This window comes from Neolamprologus multifasciatus, chromosome 3 (genome assembly GCF_963576455.1).
Source record: "Neolamprologus multifasciatus chromosome 3, fNeoMul1.2, whole genome shotgun sequence".
In the NCBI taxonomy this organism is placed as follows: Eukaryota; Metazoa; Chordata; class Actinopteri; order Cichliformes; family Cichlidae; genus Neolamprologus; species Neolamprologus multifasciatus.
In genome coordinates, this window is record NC_140441.1 from 35,597,675 (window position 1) to 35,618,603 (window position 20,929).

Sequence of the window (20,929 nt, forward strand, 5' to 3'; positions counted from 1 at the left end):
AGCAGCTGCTCTCTTAATCTGATGTATTTGCCTGGCAGAAACCTTCATCATTGTGATTTAATTTCAGTGATCCAAAGATCACCACCACAATTCCATCCTTGAGTTTAATTGAAAAACAACTTATTTAATCTTTATGAAACTTAAATAAACACAATTTGTATAATAATTTGGGATCCGGTGTATGTATAAAAACTCAGAGAAATGTTCAGATGTGAAGATCTGAACCACTTTAACAAGGACTCCTATTTATTGACGAAAAACAGAAGCACGTATTTAAAAACAGAAAGAACAGAGAAGAATAAAGTTGTAATAACCAAGTTAATGTTCACACTCAGACCCACATGTAGCGTGACACACGCAGGCATGAGGAAGTGTTCAGTTAAAAACATTCCTCTGCTAACTGCTGATAATTTTGGCGTCACAGAAACTAATGGAGCTGAACTGACCTGGCTGTATTTATAGATCACTGTAATATTTCATAACTTTTCAAACATTTCTTTATGTTTGTAGCTCTGGATTTATTAAATTATATAATTGTGATGTCTGCATGTGAATTATGGTCTATAACTAAAGGCTAAACTAATCATTTTGATGGTATCATGAAATCCTCTTCGACTACCTGTCTGTCAGCTCTCTGTTGGTGTAGTGAACTGGGAGGTATAGAGCTACGTGATGTGCTGAGGAATTTCCTTTGTCCATGAGTTTGGCCGGGTCATATGTAAGGCAGCGCCCATCTTTAGAGACCATTCTGGTTTGTGACCAGAGCGCTCTCTCCACATGCAGTGTGTATAATAAACTCTGCTTCAAAAAGACGCTTACCGGGTGTTTGCAGTTTATTTAAAATTTCCACAACAGTTACCTTTTGTAGTTTGTGATCACAGTGATAAATGCGAGCAGTGTAAAACAAATTGTAAAGAATATGGTCAGAAAATAAAGCAGAGTCACTACCTTGCTGTCGGTTCCAGATGTGTCCAAAATGTGATCACAGAGGTTCTCTGATGAGTTAGGAATGAGACTGTGTTGGCAGATCATCTCTAATCTTCTGTGCAATAAAAAAAGGATTTAACATCATCGTAACCCAGATAGCTGACTCATCTGTTAAAGCTGTTCTTGTGTTTTTGGGTTCTTAATAAACAGCTTCCTTTCTGTTTTCAGTCATTCTATATCTATTATAGTGCTGGACTGAATCATTGAGTAATTTGATTATAAAAAAATCCTTGATGCAGATCCTTTGCTTTGATGTTTTGTTTAAAACATGGCTCTGTAGTGTGCCCATGTGTTAAATGATGTAAACGTGAGCATTTCACACACATTTGCAAGTAAAACAGAGCTACAATAAAAGTGTATTTAGGAGCAACCAATTAAAAAGTCTGACCACATTAAGGCTACACTATGGGGCGCCGTTTTTAACGAAACGTGCTGAAATTAACATCAACATCTTTCCACATTTAGCTCAAAACCTTACAAAAACATGTTTTTTCGAGTCATTTTTTTACAACATTTAGTAAAATATTTGTAACTTTTTATGTTACATTTATATTTATGTTACTTACCACTGTACAGTGCATCACTTCTGTAGTTTAGAGGACCAAGGCACGGCAAGACCAACATCAGGAACATCAGCAACTAAAAGAAATGTTACATCTCTCGTGTTTTGAGAAAATGAGAAAAGACAAGAAAAAACAAGTCACGCTAAACTTATACAATAGCATTAATAGTATTTCAGTTGATGTGCACATGAATGATTGGTGTTTCCTCTGCAGGTGAAGGTAGAAAGTGCGTGTGAGCTGACGTGGATGTGAATTCGGCAGCATGGATCCGTGTGAGGACAGAGAGGAGGTCCCTCCCTCTAAAACCACTCTGTGTGGGGAAGATGAGAGCCAGACCAAAGCTCAGAGGTGAGATGACCATCTCTAACTGTCCATGACTCTTCTCCATGTCACAGCTCAGCACTCACATCACTGCTTCATCATTATTCACAGGAACCAGCCTGAACCTCCACCCAGCTGTGTGTCCTTAAAGACTGACGACTCTAAGATACAGTCCATTGATTTTAAAGTCCAGCAGGCATCTGCTGCAGAGAGGTGAGCTGTTAGTAACATGAAGTCTTTGAGAGCTGATTTAACTGCTTGATGTTGTTGGATATATGTTGTTGGCAAACAAGACTTTTATCTGAAATGACTTTTTTTTTCTTTTTTAATCTCATCAGGACTGGATTTTATATTCCTGACGGAAACTTGGCTTCGACCCAGTGAGTTTTCTTCCTTCTCGGAACTCCATCCCCCCGATTGTTCATTTCTCAGCTCTCCCCGGATCACTGGTAGAGATGGAGGGCTAGCTTTGGTATTTAAAAACAAATTTCGCTGTCGGCAACTGCCACCTTTTATCTACCCCGGCTTTGAGGTGCAGTTTTAGGAACTGAACTCCGCTCCCTCAGTCCTCTGAGCTGTGGTGTATCGTCCACCGAAAGGCATTAAGGATTTTAATCTTGATGTTGCAGACTTACTAGGGAATCTTATGCTAGGATATGACCGTGTTTTAATTGTTGTTGAGTTTAACATCCATGTACGCTGTGAGACTAGACCACTAGTAAAGGACTTCCTTCCCCTTATGGACACTTTTAATCTTACTCAGTGGGTGTGATCCAACTCACGAAATGCCACACACTTGTTCAGGTGCTGTCAAACAGTCTGGATGTTTGTATTACAGAAATCAAGGACTGTGGGATATCAGATAATTTCCCAGTGATGTTTAATATCGCAGTGCGTAATGTGGAGTTGAACAGTGAGGGACCTGTGCGCCAGTTACGCATGATAAATTCATTGACCACTGCTCACTATTCTCTGCTTTTACTAACTGTATGATGTATGATACCAACTGTAAATATCAACGCTTCGCCGAGTTCTTTTGGTTCCTCAGAGGCATCCGATGGAAGACAAAACACTGCTCAGTAGGCCATTTAACCCTTTATTTCTCTTTCACAATACTTCTAGAAAGGAGATGCGTCCTGCATGACACGTTGCCACGGATCTCAAAATGGTGGTGTGCCCCTAACAGTTTTATTCCAGATGGGTCTGTTTTGGTCCCAACTCCCTTCTCCTTATACATGCTGCCTTTGGGATCTATTTCCAAGAAATACAACATTGCCTTTCACTGTTATATCGATGACAGCCAAATTTACTTCCCCTTAATACTGGATGTCTCTGTCCCACTGCCACCTTTCTTTAACTGTCTACATGATGTTAAATTAATGACTGAATTTTCTCACCCTAAACGAAAATAAGACTGAAGTTATTGTTTTATGAAGTCATGCCCCTTTGGATAAGTTAACGGATATCCTTGGGCCACTTGCTTGTGATCAGTCCCACACTGTAAGAAATCTCTGAGTGTTTTTAGATAGCTCTTTTAAATTAGAGAAGCAAGTGTCCACAGTTGTGAAAAACAGTTTTTATCAGTTACATGAAATTGCCAAAGCGAAGCCTTATCTTCCTCCTAAAAATCTAAAAAAAATTATTCATGCCTTCATCACCTCTAGACTCGACTGCTGCAATTCTCTCTGTTTAGGTATTCAACACTCCATCGTTTGCATTTAGTTCAAAATACTCATGCTGTTGTCTTCTAACAGGTTTAAGAATGTATGAAAGGTTTTCTCTGAAAAGGAGAAAAACAAACTGATCTGATTGTGAGCGCATGCTGCTCATAAACCCGTATTTAGCATTAATGGTGCAATCCCAGATGTGGTGGATCGGCATCCTGTACTTGGACTAATTCTTCATGATTTTTCCACAGAGTGGGCCAGGACAGCTCAGAGTTTCCCAGTGGTCAGTCTGCCCAGCAGCATGAAACACACCTGGACTCCATATTTATGGTCTGTTATTATTATTATTGATGCAAATACAATGAATGAAAGTATAATGTATTGTCGAGAATGACACCCAGACTCTTAACCCATGAGGAGGGAGAGACAGAGGAACAGTCACTGACTAAGGAAAAATTGTTTTGGATCGTGTTGATTTTATACTAATGAGGAGAACCTTAGTTTTGTCGCTATTTATTTTGAATAAATCTGAAGACAACCAGGATTTTGTTTTCGATATATAGTCAGTGAGTGAGGAGGGAGGCAAGGTAGATTTGTTGTTAAGACGGATGTCATTTGTGTGTCAGTGGAAATTGTTGTTGTATTTATGAAAGATAGTACATGGGGAAGAAATGAATGATAAAATACCTGAAGTGACTGAAGAAGGCTGGAATGTGAATAATTTGAGCTAAATGACCTGGGTGCAGTCTGAAAGGAAAGATTAAATTCTTAGAGGGGGTAGGGAGTGATGTCAGTGGAGGATAATCTGTTTAGGAAGGTACAATGGCTGATAGTATCAAAGGCTCCACTGAGGTCAACAAGAATGAGAATAGTAAGTAAAATGGAATCAGCTGAGAAGGTAACTTCTATGAGTGCAGTCTCTGTACTAAGAGGGGAATGAAAACCAGACTGAAACTATTTGTAATTGAGATAAATTTGAATGAACTTGAATGACTACCTGTGGCGGGGCATGGCGGGGCGTGGCCTGCGGTGCCGTGCAGGGGAGGTGGACGCACCCGCATGGCATCTGTAATCATGCTCCGCTGTCTTAAATATTGCACTGGGTCCTGTGGTTGGGGTTGTTGTTTGTATGTTGAGCTGGCAGCAGGAGAACTGCAGCTCTGTGTGTGTTGTAACAGCAACCATGAGCGTAAATAAAGAAGGCTGCAAAGCACGAAAATTTCTCTGGGTCTGCCGTGGTGCTTCACTCTACCATTTCTAAAATGATTTTGGAAATGAAAAATAAGTTTGAAACACAGTCAATAAAAAAAGTTAATCTCATTTACTTTATTATATACCCTTTGTTTGCAATGACAGAGGTCAAGTGTTTTCTGTAAGTCTTCACAAGGTTTTCACACATTGTTGCTGGTCCATTCCTCCATGCAGATCTCCTCTAGAGCAGTGATGTTTTGGGGCTGTCGCTGGGCAACACGGCTTTCAACTTCCTCCAAAGATTTTTTTTTTATGGTGTTGAGATCTGCGAATTGGCTAGGTCACTCCAGGACCTTGAAATGATTCTTACAAAGCCACTCCTTTGTTACCTGGGCAGTGTGTTTGGGATCATTGTCATGCTGAAAGACCCAGCCATGTTTCATCTTCAATTCCATGCTAATTGAAGGAGGTTTCACTGGAAATTACATGGATACATGGCCTCATTCATTCTTTCCTTTACATTTATCAGTTGTCCTGGTCCCTTTGCAGAAAAACAGCCCCAAAGCATGATGTTTCCACCTAATGCTTCACAGTAGGTATGGTGTTCTTTAGATGGACCTCAACATTCTTTCTCCTCCAAACACGACAACTTAAGTTTTTACTAAAAAGTTCTATTTTGGTTTCATCTGACCATATGACATTCTCCAAGTCTTCTTCTGGATAATCCAAATGCTCTCTAGCAAACTTCAGATGGGCCTGGACATGCACTGGCTGTAGCAGGGGACACATCTGGCCCTGCAGGATTTGAGTCACTGGCGGTGTAATGTGTTACTGATGGTAGTCTTTGTTACTTTGGTCCCAGCTCTCTGCAGGTCATTCACTGTGTGGTTCTGGGATTTTTGGTCACTGTTCTTGTGATCATTTTGACCGCACAGGGTGAAATCTTGCGTGAAGCCCCAGATCGAGGGAGATTATCAGTGGTCTTGTATGTCTTCCATTTTTGAATAATTGCTCCCACAGTTAATTTCTTCACACCAAGCTGCTTCTCAGCCTGGCGCAGGTCTATAATTTTGTTTCTGGTGTCCTTTGACAGCTCTTTGGTCTTGGCCATAGTGGAGTTTGGAGTGTGACTGTTTGAGGTTGTGATAACAAATTCAAACAGGTTAATACAGGTAACGAGTGGAGGACAGAGGAGCCTCTTGCAGAAGAAGTCACAGGTCTGTGAGAGCCAGAAATCTTGCTTGTTTCTAGATGTCCAAATATTTATTTTCCACTATAATTTGCAAACAAATTCTTTGAAAATCAGACAATGTCATTTTCTGGATTTATTTTTTATCATTTTGTCTCTCATATTTGAGGTATACCTATAATGAAAGCCTTTTTAACTTCTTACTTTTTCGGGCAGCACGGTGGCATGGTTGGTTAGGACTGTTGCTGCACAGTAAGAAGGTCCTGAGTTCAATTCCACCATCAGGTGCTGTCCTTATAATGTCGTTTATGATTTTTATACATCTTTTATGAGCAAGTCCAGTTCTTTTGTAGAGCCTCTCAAGTTTTTTGACAGTAATAGTCAAAGTTCAGGTGTAAACTCAGGGGGTAGAGAAAGAGGTGAAAACAGATCTTTTTTTTTTCATGGAGTTCAGTGTTGTAGAGTGAAAGCAGTTCTTCAATGGTGAATAAACTCTGAATGTCTATGAAAGAGTCAATGCTACTGGAGAAAGAATTATTAATAGAGAATTGTTAATAAAGAGTTTCATAGATAAGCGGGGTTACACCAGACCAGCAAATCAGGTTTCAAATGTTTCCTTTAGACTGAGTAGCAACACCAATATGCTGCTGAAATCCAAACTCTCAAGGTAAGATACAAAATCTCTGATGAGAGAGTTATTAATACTGTGATAGATGTGAGGCAGGCAGCAAAATCATTTGGGAACTGATTGTTGAGTTTAGCGAAATGGTAGACAGTTGAAATAATGCTAGGAGTAGGAACAGACATTTAACACACAGTAGATTCAAAAGAACTGACACAGGAGCAGAGACTAGTATGACTTTTCACCTCTCATGATAGATTATTGTAAGGTCCCCGGCCAGTACTACAGGGTTGAAAGATGTTAACAAACCCAGGAGGAGTGGATTCATTCAACTGAGACAAGTCATTGGGCATTGCTAATTCTCAGTTGACCAGAGAAAGTCTAGCTTACAGTTAGTAAAGAGATCATAGAAGATATGTCCCTTGCTCTTAAGTGAGTGGATGTTAGGTAGATTGAAGTTGAGAGTGATGGTATCATATTTAGCAGCAAAAAAAGAGGTGCATCATCCTACTGAGAACAACTGAACAGTCAATTAAGACGTGACACAAATGTATAAAGTTACCAATGAGAAAGTCCAGTCATCTGTTCACAGTCATCTCCATGCTGCTCTTTGTTCGACCAGTGGATTGTCCAACATGGATCTGATGTTTGGCTGCATGATTTCAGTCTGACTGGGTCATTCATAAAGTATTCTGTTCCAGCTGCTGGAGGACAATATCATCATTTTTGTAAAGAATGAGCTGAAGAAGATCCAGAAGGTTCTGAGTTCAGATTACCCAGAATGCGTAGAGAATAAGATTGTGAATGAGGAGGTTTTGAAGGGTGAGGATGATGAGCAGCAGACCAGCAGAGAAGCATTTGTGAAGATCACATTGCACTTCCTAAGGAAACTGAAACAGGAGGAGCTGGCTGACCGTCTGCAGAGCAGTAAGACAATTTAGATATTTAAGCTGCTGGATGAATGGAACATTGAGTAATGTCTCATTTAATGTTAACAAAAATATTACACACGCATATTTTAGGGGGCGCAAATAGTCATATGCATTTCATTTCATTGTTTTCTGTTTTTTTTTTTTTTTTTCAGAACATGTTGCAGCAATTTGTAAATGTAAACTTAAAACGAAGTTGAAGAAGAAGTTCCAGTGTGTGTTTGAGGGGATTGCTAAAGAAGGAAACCCAACCCTTCTGAATCAGATCTACACAGAGCTCTACATCACAGAGGGAGGGACTGCAGAGGTCAATGATGAACATGAGGTCAGAAAGACTGAAACAGCATCCTGGAAACCAGATAGACCAGAAACAACAATCAGACAAGCAGACATCTTTAAAGCCTCACCTGGAAGAGATGAACCAATCAGAACAGTGCTGACAAAGGGAGTGGCTGGCATTGGGAAAACAGTCTTAACACAGAAATATACCCTCGACTGGGCTGAAGACAAAGCCAACCAGGACATCCAGTTCATATTTCCATTCCCTTTCAGGGAAATTAATATAGTAAAAGAGAAAAAGTTCAGCCTGGTGGAACTTGTTCATCACTTCTTTACTGAAACCAAAGAAGCAGGAATCTGCAGCTTTGAAAAATTCCAGGTTGTGTTCATTTTTGATGGTCTAGATGAGTGTCAACTTCCTCTGGACTTCCACAAAACTGAAATCCTAACTGACCCTAGAAAGTCCACCTCAGTGGATGTGCTACTGACCAACCTCATCAGGGGAAAACTGCTTCCCTCTGCTCACCTCTGGATAACCACACGGCCTGCAGCAGCCAGTCAGATCCCTCCTGACTGTGTTGACATGGTGACAGAGGTCAGAGGATTCACTGACCCACAGGAGGAGGAGTACTTCAAGAAGAGATTCATAGATGGGGAGCAGGCCAGCAGGATCATCTCCCACATCAAGACCTCACGAAGCCTCCACATCATGTGCTACATCCCAGTCTTCTGCTGGATCACTGCTACAGTTCTGGAGGATGTGCTGAAAACCAGAGAGGGAGGACAGCTACCCAAGACCCTGACTGAGATGTACATCCACTTCCTGGTGGTACAGGCCAAAGTGACGAAGGTCAAGTATGATGGAGGAGCTGAGACAGATCCACACTGGAGTCCAGAGAGCAGGAAGATGATTAAGTCTCTGGGAAAACTGTCTTTTGATCAGCTGCAGAAAGGAAACCTAATCTTCTATGAATCAGACCTGTCAGAGTGTGACATTGACATCAGAGCAGCCTCAGTGTACTCAGGTGTGTTCACACAGATCTTTAAAGAAAGAGAGGACTGTACCGGGACAAGGTGTTCTGCTTCATCCATCTGAGTGTTCAGGAGTTTCTGGCTGCTCTTCATGTCCATCTGACCTTTATCAACTCTGGAGTCAATCTGCTGGAAAAACAACAACCAACCTCCCATAAGTCTTTCTTTTTTAAAAAGAAAAGTAGTATAAAGTATCTCCACCAGAGTGCTGTGAACAAGGCCTTACAGAGTCCAAATGGACACCTGGACTTGTTCCTCCGTTTCCTTCTGGGTCTTTCATTGCAGACCAATCAGGCTCTCCTACGAGGTCTGCTGACACAGACAGGAAGTATCTCACAGACCAGTCACGAAACAGTCGAGTACATCAAGAAGAAGCTCAGTGCTTCGCAGCAGCAGGGACTGCAGCAGCAGTGCAGTCCCTGCTGCTGCGGAGCCTGGGGCGGTCTGCTTGCCTCCACCCCGGAGGGAAGGGTAACATCTCTTGGGTCTGGGTGCTGTTTCCATCTCTGGGGGTGAGGATACCTGGACCCGGGGTATAGAGTATGTTTGGGGAGTGTGATTGTGTGTACATGTCCATTTACGTTTATTCCTGCGTTGGGTGAGTGCTGAGTGTTTGTATATGTGTGCATGAGGGTGGGAATGCATGTCTGTGTCTGTGTGTGCCTGTTTGTCTGTGTCTATATGTCAGGTCGGGTCTTAGACTCCACCTCTCTGGGAACTCCAAGGCCCTCCAAAGTGTGGAGGCCTATCTCCCCTCACCACACTCCCTGCCGGTGACTGATGCCCTCAGGGGTCGGTGCGTTGGTGGTTCTTGGTGTCCGGGGCTGGGCGCTCAGGTATGTACCAGCTCACTCCCGGTGACTACTTGGCGGGGCCTGGCGCCTGCTGCTCGGTCAGGCCTCTTTCGGGGCGCGGGGGGCCCTCGGGCCTCCGGCCTCTGTGCCTGCGGCTCGGTTCACTCTGGCACAGCTGGCTGCCGGCAGAGCCGGCGGGCACGCCGGTGCAGCCCCCTCTAGCTTCTGCCCGGTGGCTACTGGGTGACCCCTCATCTGGGGATCCTCAGCCCTTCCCATGAAGGTGGCACGGATGCCCCTCCGGTGGTCCTCCTTGGGCTCTTGCACTCTGGGGCCTCTGGATGTCTGGGGCCTGGATCTCCTCCATGCCTGCTTCATGCCCTGAGGGACGGGGCTATGGCTCTCTACATCCTCTAGCAGACCCTTACATGGGGAAACCATTTGAATACAAGCGCGCCGATCCACACAGGTGTGCACATGGGTGTTCACTATTCGTAGACTTAAATCACACCTTTCTTGGCTGCTACTTCAAAGCACATTGTGCGCTGTCTGTCCTGCGTGCTGCACAACAACATTCAATATTTAGTATTTACTGCTGTTTACACTTAGCTAGATTAATGCGATGGTGTTGTGTATAGTATGTTGCATTGTTTTTTGTTTTTTTTTTTGTTTTCTATTCTTTTTCTCTCAACAGGTGATCCCGGAGATATTTTTTCTTCCCCCCTTTCTCACTGTCCCTCTCCCCTTCTGTTTTTCTTTTCCTTCCTCTTTCTTTCTCCCTTTCCTATCCCTCACTCATGTCTGTCCCGTCTGTAACAACTGAAAATAAAATAAATAATAAAAACAAAGGTCGATCAAATGGACCAATACGGCAATGCCATGATGATCCATTTGGCAAAATAAATCCATTGGGTATCCTTGTTGGTCTTCAGACAACAATTCTGACGGCTAAAGAACCAAATGGGACAGGCGGGGGAAAAAAAAAAAAAAAAAAAAAAAAAAGAAGAAGCTCAGTGAGAATCTGTCTGCAGAGAAAAGCATCAATCTGTTTCACTGTCTGAATGAACTGAACGATTATTCGCTAGTGGAGGAGATCCAACAGTTCCTGAGTTTAGGAAGTCTCTCCACAGATAAACTGTCTCCTGCTCAGTGGTCAGCTATGGTCTTCATCTTACTGTCATCAGAAAAAGATCTGGATGTGTTTGACCTGAAGAAATACTCTGTTTCAGAGGAGGCTTTTCTGAGGCTGCTGCCAGTGGTCAAAACCTCCAACAAAGCTCTGTAAGTGAATATATACTCATCACTATATTTAAAAATGGTTGATTTCACAAATGATTGAAAATAGAACAGTCATAGATTAAATAATTTCCTGTTTGCTTCCCTCATAGATCAGGTCAACCGATATCTCTAAATTACTTTTTTAAAATTGAAAGAAACTCCTAGTTTTTTTGTAGTTCTGTGATTTTGTAGTAATCCAAAGTTTTCAAGACTGTATGCATTTCTGTTAATGTATAATGTAAAATTACATTTTATTCTGACACAGTATTGTTAGATTATATCTTAACATTCAGAGAGCACAAATTTTTACGACAACCCACATTTAGCACCCAAAAAACCCCAAAACAAAACAAAAGAAAGATGAACATGGGACCCTTTTCTGAATTACAATTCAGATTTTTACTTTTTGAACATAGACATAAGATTAAAAATTGTTGTCGAGTCCTTAGCGGTTAGGGAGCATTGAACTGCTTGATGCCTCAAAGAAGAAAAGAAATTAAGAAAAAATTACAAAAATAATTTTAACATTGTTGATCAAGACTGCTTAAAAAACTGCTAAATCTAATCATGCTTCAGTGTACTTTCATTGCACTGCAACAGTGTTTTCAGTTTATCTTTTATTTTTCAGACTGAGTGGCTGTAACCTCTCAAAGAAAAGCTGTGAAGCTCTTTCCTCAATTCTCAACTCCCAGTCCTCTAGTCTGAAAGAGTTGGACCTAAGTAACAATGACCTGCAGGATTCAAGAGTGAAGTTTCCATACTCTAAACTGACAACTCTCCGGTCAGATCAATATATATTCTGTTTTCTTATCAGTTAACCCTCCTATTCCCCTCAAATATTACTATCACGTTTTACCATGGGGGTTATTTAGCTCTACAAATGGTTTACATACAATTGTTGACCAATTGTTTGCGTCAGGCACTTTGTTTATTATTGAATACATTAGTAGTCCCTTGGTAATAAAATTCTAGTGCCACCATCAAGCCATGAAGTCAAACTTTTAATTTAGAATAAATGTATCTTGAAAAGTTTGAATTGAGAACTTTTCAAAATTACTGCCAACATTAATAACCACAAGTAGATGAACCCTGTTGGTCTTTGGTGATGACATGACCTTTTCTCTAGCACCACCATCAGGTCAAATTTTAAATTCTAGATCTGTATTTTTCTTGTGGTGTTTACATCCATGCATTCATGAATGAATCGTGTTAATTTTTGCTCTAGCACCACGACATCACTTTCAATCACCCCTCCTCCTTTCTTATACAGGCCTGGGACTGGCAATGGTAGAGTTGAAGTTTTTATTAATTTGTTTTGTTTTGTTTGTTTTTGCTGTTTGTTTGGAGGGGGTGGTACATATTTCATGGGAAATTAGACCATTTGTGAAACAGAAAATAATAAGAACATGGAACAGTTCTTGTCCAACAGCCAATTTTTTTCTCTGCACTACTGTACACAGGATGTGAAGAGAGTGTGTGCATGCTCCTTGCAGACATATTTCTTGCATTGTGCCCAGGTCATGCTAGTCTTAGAATCATTCCTGGTGGGACAGCCCTGGCACCTGCCATTTTCCTGCCCGTGGTTTGTAGTATTCAAAAGTAGAAGGAGGGAGAGCCTTCAGTTTTGAATCCCCTCTTCTATGGAACCAGCTTCTATTTTGGATTTGGGAGACAGACATTATCCCTACTTTTAAAATTAAGCTTCAAACTTTCCTTTTTGCTAAATCATATAGTTAGGGCTAGATCAGGTGACCCTGAATTTTTCATCTTGTCTTCCTTCTCTCACCCCAACCAGTCGTGGCAGATGGCTGCCCCTTCCTGAGCCTGGTTCTGCTGGAGGTTTCTTCCTGTTAAAAAGAAGTTTTGCCTTCCCACTATTGCCAAAGTGCTTGCTCATAGGGGGGTCATATGATTGTTGGGTTTTTCTCTGTATGTATTATTGTAGGGTCTACCTTACAACATAAAGCACCTTGAGGTGACTATGACTTATATCAGTGTTCTTTGTGTTCTTGTGTATAAATCTGCAGACTGAGTCACTGTAACCTTGCAGAGACTGCCTGTGGAGCTCTGTCCTCAGTTCTTAGTATGCAGTTCTCTAGTTTGAGCGAGCTAGACCTGAGTAACAACAACGTGAAGGATTTGGGATTGAAGCTTCTGTCTGTTGGTCTGGATAGTCCATACTGCAAACTTGAAACTCTCAGGTCAGATCAAGATGTGCTCTGCTCTTTTTTTTTCTTTTGCATTTTGCATTGTGTTTGTATAACTTAATAAAAGTAACAAGATTTTTTGCCCTAGCTTTATAATCGTGAAAATTTGAATTTAGTTTTATTTACACAGTCCCAAACAATATTTAATCCTTAAATGATCCTGGATGCATTTTGTTCCATTTAATGTTTTTTTGTTTAATTTTTTATGCTATTTTACCTGTGCTCAGTGAATATAGCTCACATTTCCTTCCACTGCCCAACTCAGTTGACATTGGTAGCGCCCCACCTACGTTATGGACTATGTGAGGAGAGCCCTGCTTTCCCCGCCTGACTCACCTGAATCTTTTTCAGAATCACTTTGAGGCATTTACTGAACCTTATCAGTCAGTCTTATCTAATCTGACACTTATGGGCTGTTTGTCCTCACTCGCACCAACATCACCTACATGTTAAAGCAGATGGTTAAACCTCCCTGAGCAAGATTTTGTTGGCGGTCTCTTCCTAGTTTTAAGACGTTTTTCCTCCTCCCTGTGACCAATTGCTGCTGACAGGGGATCATCTGAGAGTTGTGGTTCTTTCTCTTATATTGTAGTGTTATCTCTGCTATAAAAAGTTAAGACATTTTTATAAATGTAGGTAAATTAAATTGAGTGGATGGAGCTCACTTTCTCTGGGAAGAAAATAAAACACTTTTTTTTGGTATGTACCTGCAGTCTGTCAGGCTGTTTGATCACAGTGGATGGATGTGCTTCTCTGGAATCTGCCCTGAGTTCTTCCCACTCCCGTCTGAGAAAGTTGGACCTGAGCTACAATCATCCAGGAGACTTGGAAATGAAGCTGTTGTTGCCTGAACAGAAGAATCCATCCTGGAAACTGGAAACTCTCAGGTATGGAGAAAAGGTCTGGTACTGGAGGAAGACATTAAAACCATTGTTTTTCTTGTGGCATTACCAATAAGTTTGATGCATGGCCCTCTTCCTATTGAAAAAACAAAAGTTGCATCCAAGATGGCCGACTTCTAAATGGCCACCATGGTCACCACCCACTTGAGAAGTTAGCCCCCTCACAGATAATAATGTACCACAAACAGGACTTTAATATCACCAACCATTCGCATGTTAATACGGTGTATCCATATAAATGGCCCACCCTGTACAATTCACGACTACGTTAAGTCATTCACTAGTGTCTTTGCAGTTGTTTTGGGATCTTTGGACATATCTATAACTATATGTCTTCCCACAGTCTTTACATTTTTCACTTTGTTCCCCTGCCTGGCTTGTTCCATATACTCTTTTTAGATTTCTTAATACTTATCTCCAGTCATTGGGTCTGGGAAACACTGGTGATTGTGTATATGGACCTTCTGCTTGGTGAGAATCAACAACTCTCTTTGTTTTGTTTTTTGTTTGGGGGGGGGGGGGTATTTGAAAGATATTGGTTCACAGATAGCCACATATTTCTGAAATTGTTGGACTGTTCCTTTATCACTGTCTAACAGTATCAGTATATGACGATGTAATGTCCTCGTGTGCATGCTGAAAGAGACTGTGCTGGTCTGACCCCCCTCCTCCTTTCAGGGTGGAGCCTGCTGGAGTCCGATGGTTGAGACCGGGTCTGAGGAAGTGTAAGTGCGTTTTTAATGTGATTCATGAAAACAAAGCAGCACACATTCAACCACATCACTCATTCACCTCTCTGATGTCAGAAGTCATCATAGTGTCAATCAATCAACAGATGATAACAATAACTGCAACTGGATTGTGTTTGTTCTCTCCATCAGATTCCTGTCAACTCACAATAGATACAAACACAGTACACGCAAACCTCAAACTGTCTGACAACAAAAGAAAGGTGACACATGTGGAGGAGGTTCATTTATATCCTGATCATCCAGACAGATTTGATGTTCATCCTCAGCTGCTGTGTAGAAATGGCCTGACTGGCCGCTGTTACTGGGAGGTTGAGTGGAAAGGAGATGTTGACATATCAGTGACTTATAGAAAAATCCGAAGGAAAAGTGGCAGTGATAACTGTTCATTTGGGTGGAATGATCAATCCTGGAGTCTCAGCTGCTCCGATGATGGTTACTCTGTCTGTCACAATAACAGAGAAACATCCATATCATCCTCCTCCTTCTCCTCCTCCTCAGTCTCTAACAGAGTAGCAGTGTATGTGGACTGTCCTGCTGGCACTCTGTCCTTCTACAGAGTCTCCTCTGACACCCTGATCCACCTCCATACCTTCAACACCACATTCACAGAACCTCTTTGTCCTGGATTTAGAGTGTGGTTTCCTGGTTCCTCAGTGTTTGTTTGCAGAGAATAATCTAAAGAGTGTACTCGTGCCTCTTTAGAGAAACACATTGACTGTTGAACAGATAGTCTGTACATGTCTGTCTGTTTCACTCAGAAACACGTTTTCAGATTCATGGATAAAGATGAAAGCTTTGATTATTCCAGGATCCACATGTTTTTCTGTTGTTTTTCTTTTTCCACTCAAAGCTTCACACTGAATATCAGTATGTTGTGTTTCTCTGAAGCTCAGTTCACAACCAGCTCCTCTGCATTTTCAACAAAAATGAACTCATTAATAATAATCTGCTGTGATATCAAAAATGAATTCAGTTTAAGGTCGAATGTTATTTTATATTTCTTAGATATTAAATATGAAATGGTAACTCACATGAGCCACCTTAACTTATCACTATAGTCTGTGATAGGAACTGATGTTATTAGTAAACAGGATGTTAGCCAGTGAATTTGGGGAGAAGGGCTGTGCTCAGCTAGTTAAATCCAGCAACATCCACTTACATCTTATGTCTTTTGTGGCTGCCGTCATCAGCGGTTATGCAGTTTTAAGGTAATTTCATGGTTTTAAGTTACAATAAATACGTTAAGATTTCTTTATTTTTAATAAATCAGATTGTAATGTACAGTGGTCCTTCGTTTATTGTGGGTGTTATGTTCTAAAAATAACCCGCAATAGTTGAAGTCTGCGAAGTAACCAACTTTATTTTTTACAATTATTATAGATGTTTTAAGGCTGTAAAACCCGTCACTACGCACTTTATACACTTTTCTCACACAGGCATGAACATTTTCACTTTTCTCTCTTGTTTAAACACTCTCAAAGTTCAAACCTTTGTAGAAAAATAAGTCCAGTATTATAAAATGAAACCAAAAATCAAACCCTCTTTTCAGGTCCAGAACATGGGAATAGAGCACCTGCGAGAGAATTCAACATCAATTAATCATTAATAAATCAATGAATCAGAAGTTCAAGTTTTTGTGCAATGGCTATCTTCCTCTGCCTTTTAGGTGCTACTGCAGGTGCCTTTGATGGTGCAAAACGTGTTGGGGAGAAAAGTACAGAAATTTAGACTTACACTGCAAGCTATCAATGTAGCGATTCTGTACTGTACAGGAGAGACGGCATGGAGGAGATTGACAATGGTCTACAGCTGATCAGGACACAGAACACAATACATTGTAAAGAACAAACAAAAAAAAAGCATGCAAAATTGCAACACGTTCTCACTCCCAAAGCGTAACATTTTACGCTAGGTGACAAATCGTCAACATATTATGTTTTCGGGCAAGCAACACGTTCCTACATGACGACATCGGAAACTGAGGTCATATGAGAACCGTTTGGACTCAATCTACACATGTGTCGGGATGTTACGCCTCAGGAGTGAGAATGGGCTCAAAATTGCACACAAAAAAATCCGCAGAAGTTGAACCACGTTATAGCAAGGGACCACTGTATACATTGTTGGGTTTACATTTAAAGAATGTTTCCAGGGTGAAACCAATGTTCAGTCTGTTGTTTGGGATTGACAATATTTTCAGTTACACGCCACTCTCGGTATATTTTAGGAGGATATGCTGACTTGTAATAAAAAGTAGTTAATATATTTTCGTCATTTTATCTGTACATGGTGAATATGTAAAAGTGATTATGCCTTGTACTGTATGGTGCAGTTTCACCTTCCCCTGTGTCATTAAACCTTTGAACAGATGGAATCATGTCATCAGAGTCTTAATGTAAGGAAGGAGTTTAGCTGACTGCCAAATCATAGCAAAGCCAGTACAGAATCCAAATGTTTGATTTCTTTTTCTTGTGATTTCTTTTTTTTTTTTTTTTTACCAACCTCTCCAAGTACGCTCATTGGTTCTGAAATAGGAAAAGACAGAAGCTCTTAAAATGAGAGCAAATGCAGATTTGCATGGTGGTTGCTTTTATTTTCTCTCTAACCCCTTAAAACAGAATGCCTTATTAAGTCATGGAGCATCTACACTAACATCTCCTAGAACTCTTCATTGATGGTGATTTGTGGCCCTCTGCGGGTGAGAAGATGAACTGCATGATGTCAGGTTAAAAGCAAGTCTACCACACATCTGTTTGACCGTCACCAGTTAATCTGTGACACGAGTTAATCTGCCGGCATTGTGGCTCGTCTGGAAAAGCAGGTGTATCGATAGACATGATAGGTTTATATAAACATGCGGTTTTAAGCTCTAATGACTCAAATGAAAGCTAGTTCAGATAATGTTTCAAAAGACCTACCCAGTGTTACCAAGTGGACTGACTTCCACAGTAAATACTGCTGTGTGCAGACAGGGGAAAGGTGTGCAGCTCATACCAGAATAAAGTTTGTGGGGTTTATCTTGACTTGTGCAAGCATGTTTGTTTGTTTGTTTTTTAAAAAATGTTTATGCACCATCTTTCTCTCCAGCAGGTGGCAGTGACATCTTCTTTATAAATGTAATACTTCAGTTGAGGCTTTTAAAGCAGATTGACAACTTATTATATATATAAAAAAAGATAACACCTTTCCCCCCTGCAGATATAGATCTCACGTGGCACTCGTCTGTACTACTTTCACCCATTTTAGTCTTGTTTTTTTGTTTCTAGAAAATATTCAGGGATTTTAAGAGACAAGGACAAAGAAAGAAAAAAAAAGATATAAATAAAAACATTAAATAGAAAGAAGCTCCAGCCGTTGATTTTTTTTTAAAGTGAGAGGGGTAACAGACTTCAGAGGGGACCTTGACATTGTCATGGGAACTGTCTTTTTTCCCCACCACATTTGCACAGGTTACTCAGAGACAGCCACCTGCTGGTCTTTGGAATTTCCCCCAGGATTCTGCAAACAGTGTAATAGTAAAACAATATAGGAGGGATCATATATGGTGCATATAAGGATCCGAGCCCAGAGCGTACCTTGAGAGATATTTTTGGCACAAACCTGAGATTTGTAATAGGGTGGTGGGAAAGTTCCTGATTTAAATCCTGGCTGCACTGTAAAAAAGAAAAAGTTGAGAAACCTTAAAATTTCAAGGCAACATGATGCAAGAGATTTTTGAGTTTTCTCAACTTTTGCAACTGTTGTTGACTTAACTAAGATTTACAAGTTCTGCCAACTTGGTTCTTCTTGTTCACCTAATTAGGATAATCCTGGAAGTCTAACGAAGAAATTCTGGTTTCAATGCCATGTTTTTCTGCCTTTACCAAACAAGGATATTCTTGTTGAGTAATCATACAATTCTTACTTCAGTGAGTTGAAAATGTACTTATATAAACAAAGGAAAATGTATGCTGTTATTATACTTGAAAAAACACTCAATAAATAGATATAGAATAAAACAAAGCACAATTCAATGTTATCTAAAAGCTTATTTATTTTGTTCAACAGTGCTTTCAGTACATTTCAGAATGTCATGGGCAGTAGGGTGAATTTCTGTAAAAAAAAAAAAAGAAAGAAAGAAAGAAAGAAAAGAAAAGAAAAAAAAAACCAAACAAAAACGTGTTGCCAGTTTCTTTTGGGTGCTTTGAGCACCCCAGCAGAGATGTTAAAATTCCAGAGTCCAGAACCAAAAAAGAAAAGTGTCCAGCAACTTAATAATTCACGCACACACCCTGACCGTCTTGTAAAAGCTTAACATAACTATTTCACCTTAAATAGGCAATTGTTTGTGGCATTACCCTATGTACCCATACATTGACTATGATGAACTATGGAAGTTAAAAGTTATTAGAAATGTTACCATCAATGAAGAGGAAACTAACAGGTAAAACACCAGTTCTATGCTTCATGTGAAGTGGAAAACACTTTAACAAATCTTTTAAAATACTACAAGACAAATTTTCACCATATATTCTCAACAATACAGATTCATCTGACTAAAACTTACATTTCGAATAATGATTTATCCACTTAACCTTCATATTGTCCGACCAGGTCAAAATAAGATGGCCTCAATTGCTTCAAAGATATAACTCATCTGCTTTGGATAATCAATGTTGAGGGCATACAGAAGGCCAAAGAGATATGCCAAGGCAGTAGAGAGGTCTGGAATGTTATGTAGCACGATGTCCCTTTCCAACACAACTGCATGTTCTCGACGTATCAGCATCGTCATCTTGTAGGATGGTGAGGATGGCAACTGATGCACCGTTCAACACTGGTTCCAAAATGTCAGTGTCCTGAAGAAAAGTAAAAAATGAATTATTGAAAGCTAAGGAAAACTAAAGACAGAACAAATTTCTAAAGATTTAACTTTAACCTCTATACCATGCTGGTCATTTGACTCAGAGGTTTTAAGAACAAAAAGCTTATTTTCCTTTAATTAATGCCACCTTGTGAGTTTTGTACAAAAATATTTTCTGCTATGGAACACCCACTAACAATGCCCAGCTGCTGCCCAGCAGAAAAAAAAGGAGTGAGAGTTATGACAACTGCAATCCCCACTATAAAATTATCTGGACTGCACTGAGGAAGTGTACATTTCCATTTTGGATTAACTCATCCTTTAAAAACATCTCATAGCAATTAGTTTTACTTGCATTACTTTTTTGTACTTACTAAGCACTTCAGGAAAACCTCTGTTGCATCCTCTCTGAGGAAAATGGGCAGGCCTCTCAGTGCCGGTGGGACACAATGTCAGATGCCTAAAGAGTATTCAGTGGAAAACAAGAATTTCAATTAGTGTAGTAACATGGTGTACTATACACAATGCAAAATCAGAACTCTCATAGTAATGAAAATAAAGCACAGGTCAGACCCAGCAACACGCAAAACAAACAACACCATGTTAACAATTTTACTTTCTATTTACAAATTAAATAAAAATACTGCCAAATAAGAACAAAGCAATGACTGATGACATTAATTTTTACTGACTGATGTGTTTTGTTTGAAGCCAACATCTTTTTCAGTTTCTGTTAAGAGAAAAGTATACTTTCTTCTAAAAATGTCAGATAAAGAAGCACTTCACTCACCTGTTCATCAAGTTTATCCAAGAGGTCTTCCATCTCCTCACAAAGAGCTCCCTTCTTAGACCGGTACAGTTTCAGCAGGCCAGGCACAAATTTGTCAAGGGATGCATTGAAGGTCCCCAGGAGGATGAAATTTTTCAGATATCTAAACAAGACATTCACCAAAATATTGTCATTTATTCAGCACAGAAAATTCCTGGGTAGCTGTCTTGGACAGTCTGCACCATGTTATATGCCTGACTGTGTTATCAACAGCAAAACCTATTTCAAAAATCTCTCATGAATACGTCTTTTGCACAAGAATAGAAATACCCTCCACAAAACCCAGTATCAATATGTAAATACATATTATGTTCTAAGTTGCACCAAAATCTGTGGCCAATCAGATTCTGTAATCTGCCTTAGTATTCTTTCCCTAACCATCTCAGTCTATAGAAGTCCTATTTCTAGCACAAAAAGAAAAAAAAGAAGAAAAAAAAAACATGCTAAAATTATGAGATTGCCTTTCTGTTTCACAATTTCGATTTAGCATGGGGACTCTTTTCTTGAAAGAAATTTCTTTACACATTTTCTGTGTAAAGAAAAG

General features: G+C 40.2%; 1 protein-coding gene, 1 long non-coding RNA gene and 1 pseudogene across 3 annotated transcripts; 2 read left to right on the forward strand and 1 right to left on the reverse strand.

Moving 5' to 3' along the window:
* Nucleotides 1–494: 494 nt before the first annotated feature.
* Nucleotides 495–10,708, forward strand: LOC146522844 (protein NLRC3-like; annotated as a pseudogene). Its single transcript, XR_014873122.1, has 7 exons — nucleotides 495–1,898; nucleotides 1,983–2,084; nucleotides 2,210–2,251; nucleotides 3,790–3,868; nucleotides 7,242–7,467; nucleotides 7,625–9,190; nucleotides 10,660–10,708. The product of XR_014873122.1 is annotated as a protein NLRC3-like (transcript).
* Nucleotides 10,581–15,833, forward strand: LOC146522845 (uncharacterized). Its single transcript, XM_085154075.1, has 6 exons — nucleotides 10,581–10,855; nucleotides 11,481–11,633; nucleotides 12,880–13,053; nucleotides 13,773–13,946; nucleotides 14,640–14,686; nucleotides 14,843–15,833. The coding sequence occupies exons 1-6, from the start codon at nucleotides 10,734–10,736 to the stop codon at nucleotides 15,385–15,387; spliced, it is 1,215 nt and encodes a 404-aa protein (XP_085010201.1). The 5' UTR covers nucleotides 10,581–10,733; the 3' UTR covers nucleotides 15,388–15,833.
* A 3,236-nt stretch (nucleotides 15,834–19,069) lies between these two features.
* LOC146522846 (uncharacterized) lies at nucleotides 19,070–20,670 on the reverse strand. The gene is made up of 3 exons (XR_014873112.1): nucleotides 20,347–20,670; nucleotides 19,931–20,016; nucleotides 19,070–19,551 (listed from the first exon to the last, which is right to left on the reverse strand). It is a non-coding gene; the product is annotated as an uncharacterized LOC146522846 (long non-coding RNA).
* Between the last annotated feature and the right edge of the window lie 259 nt (nucleotides 20,671–20,929).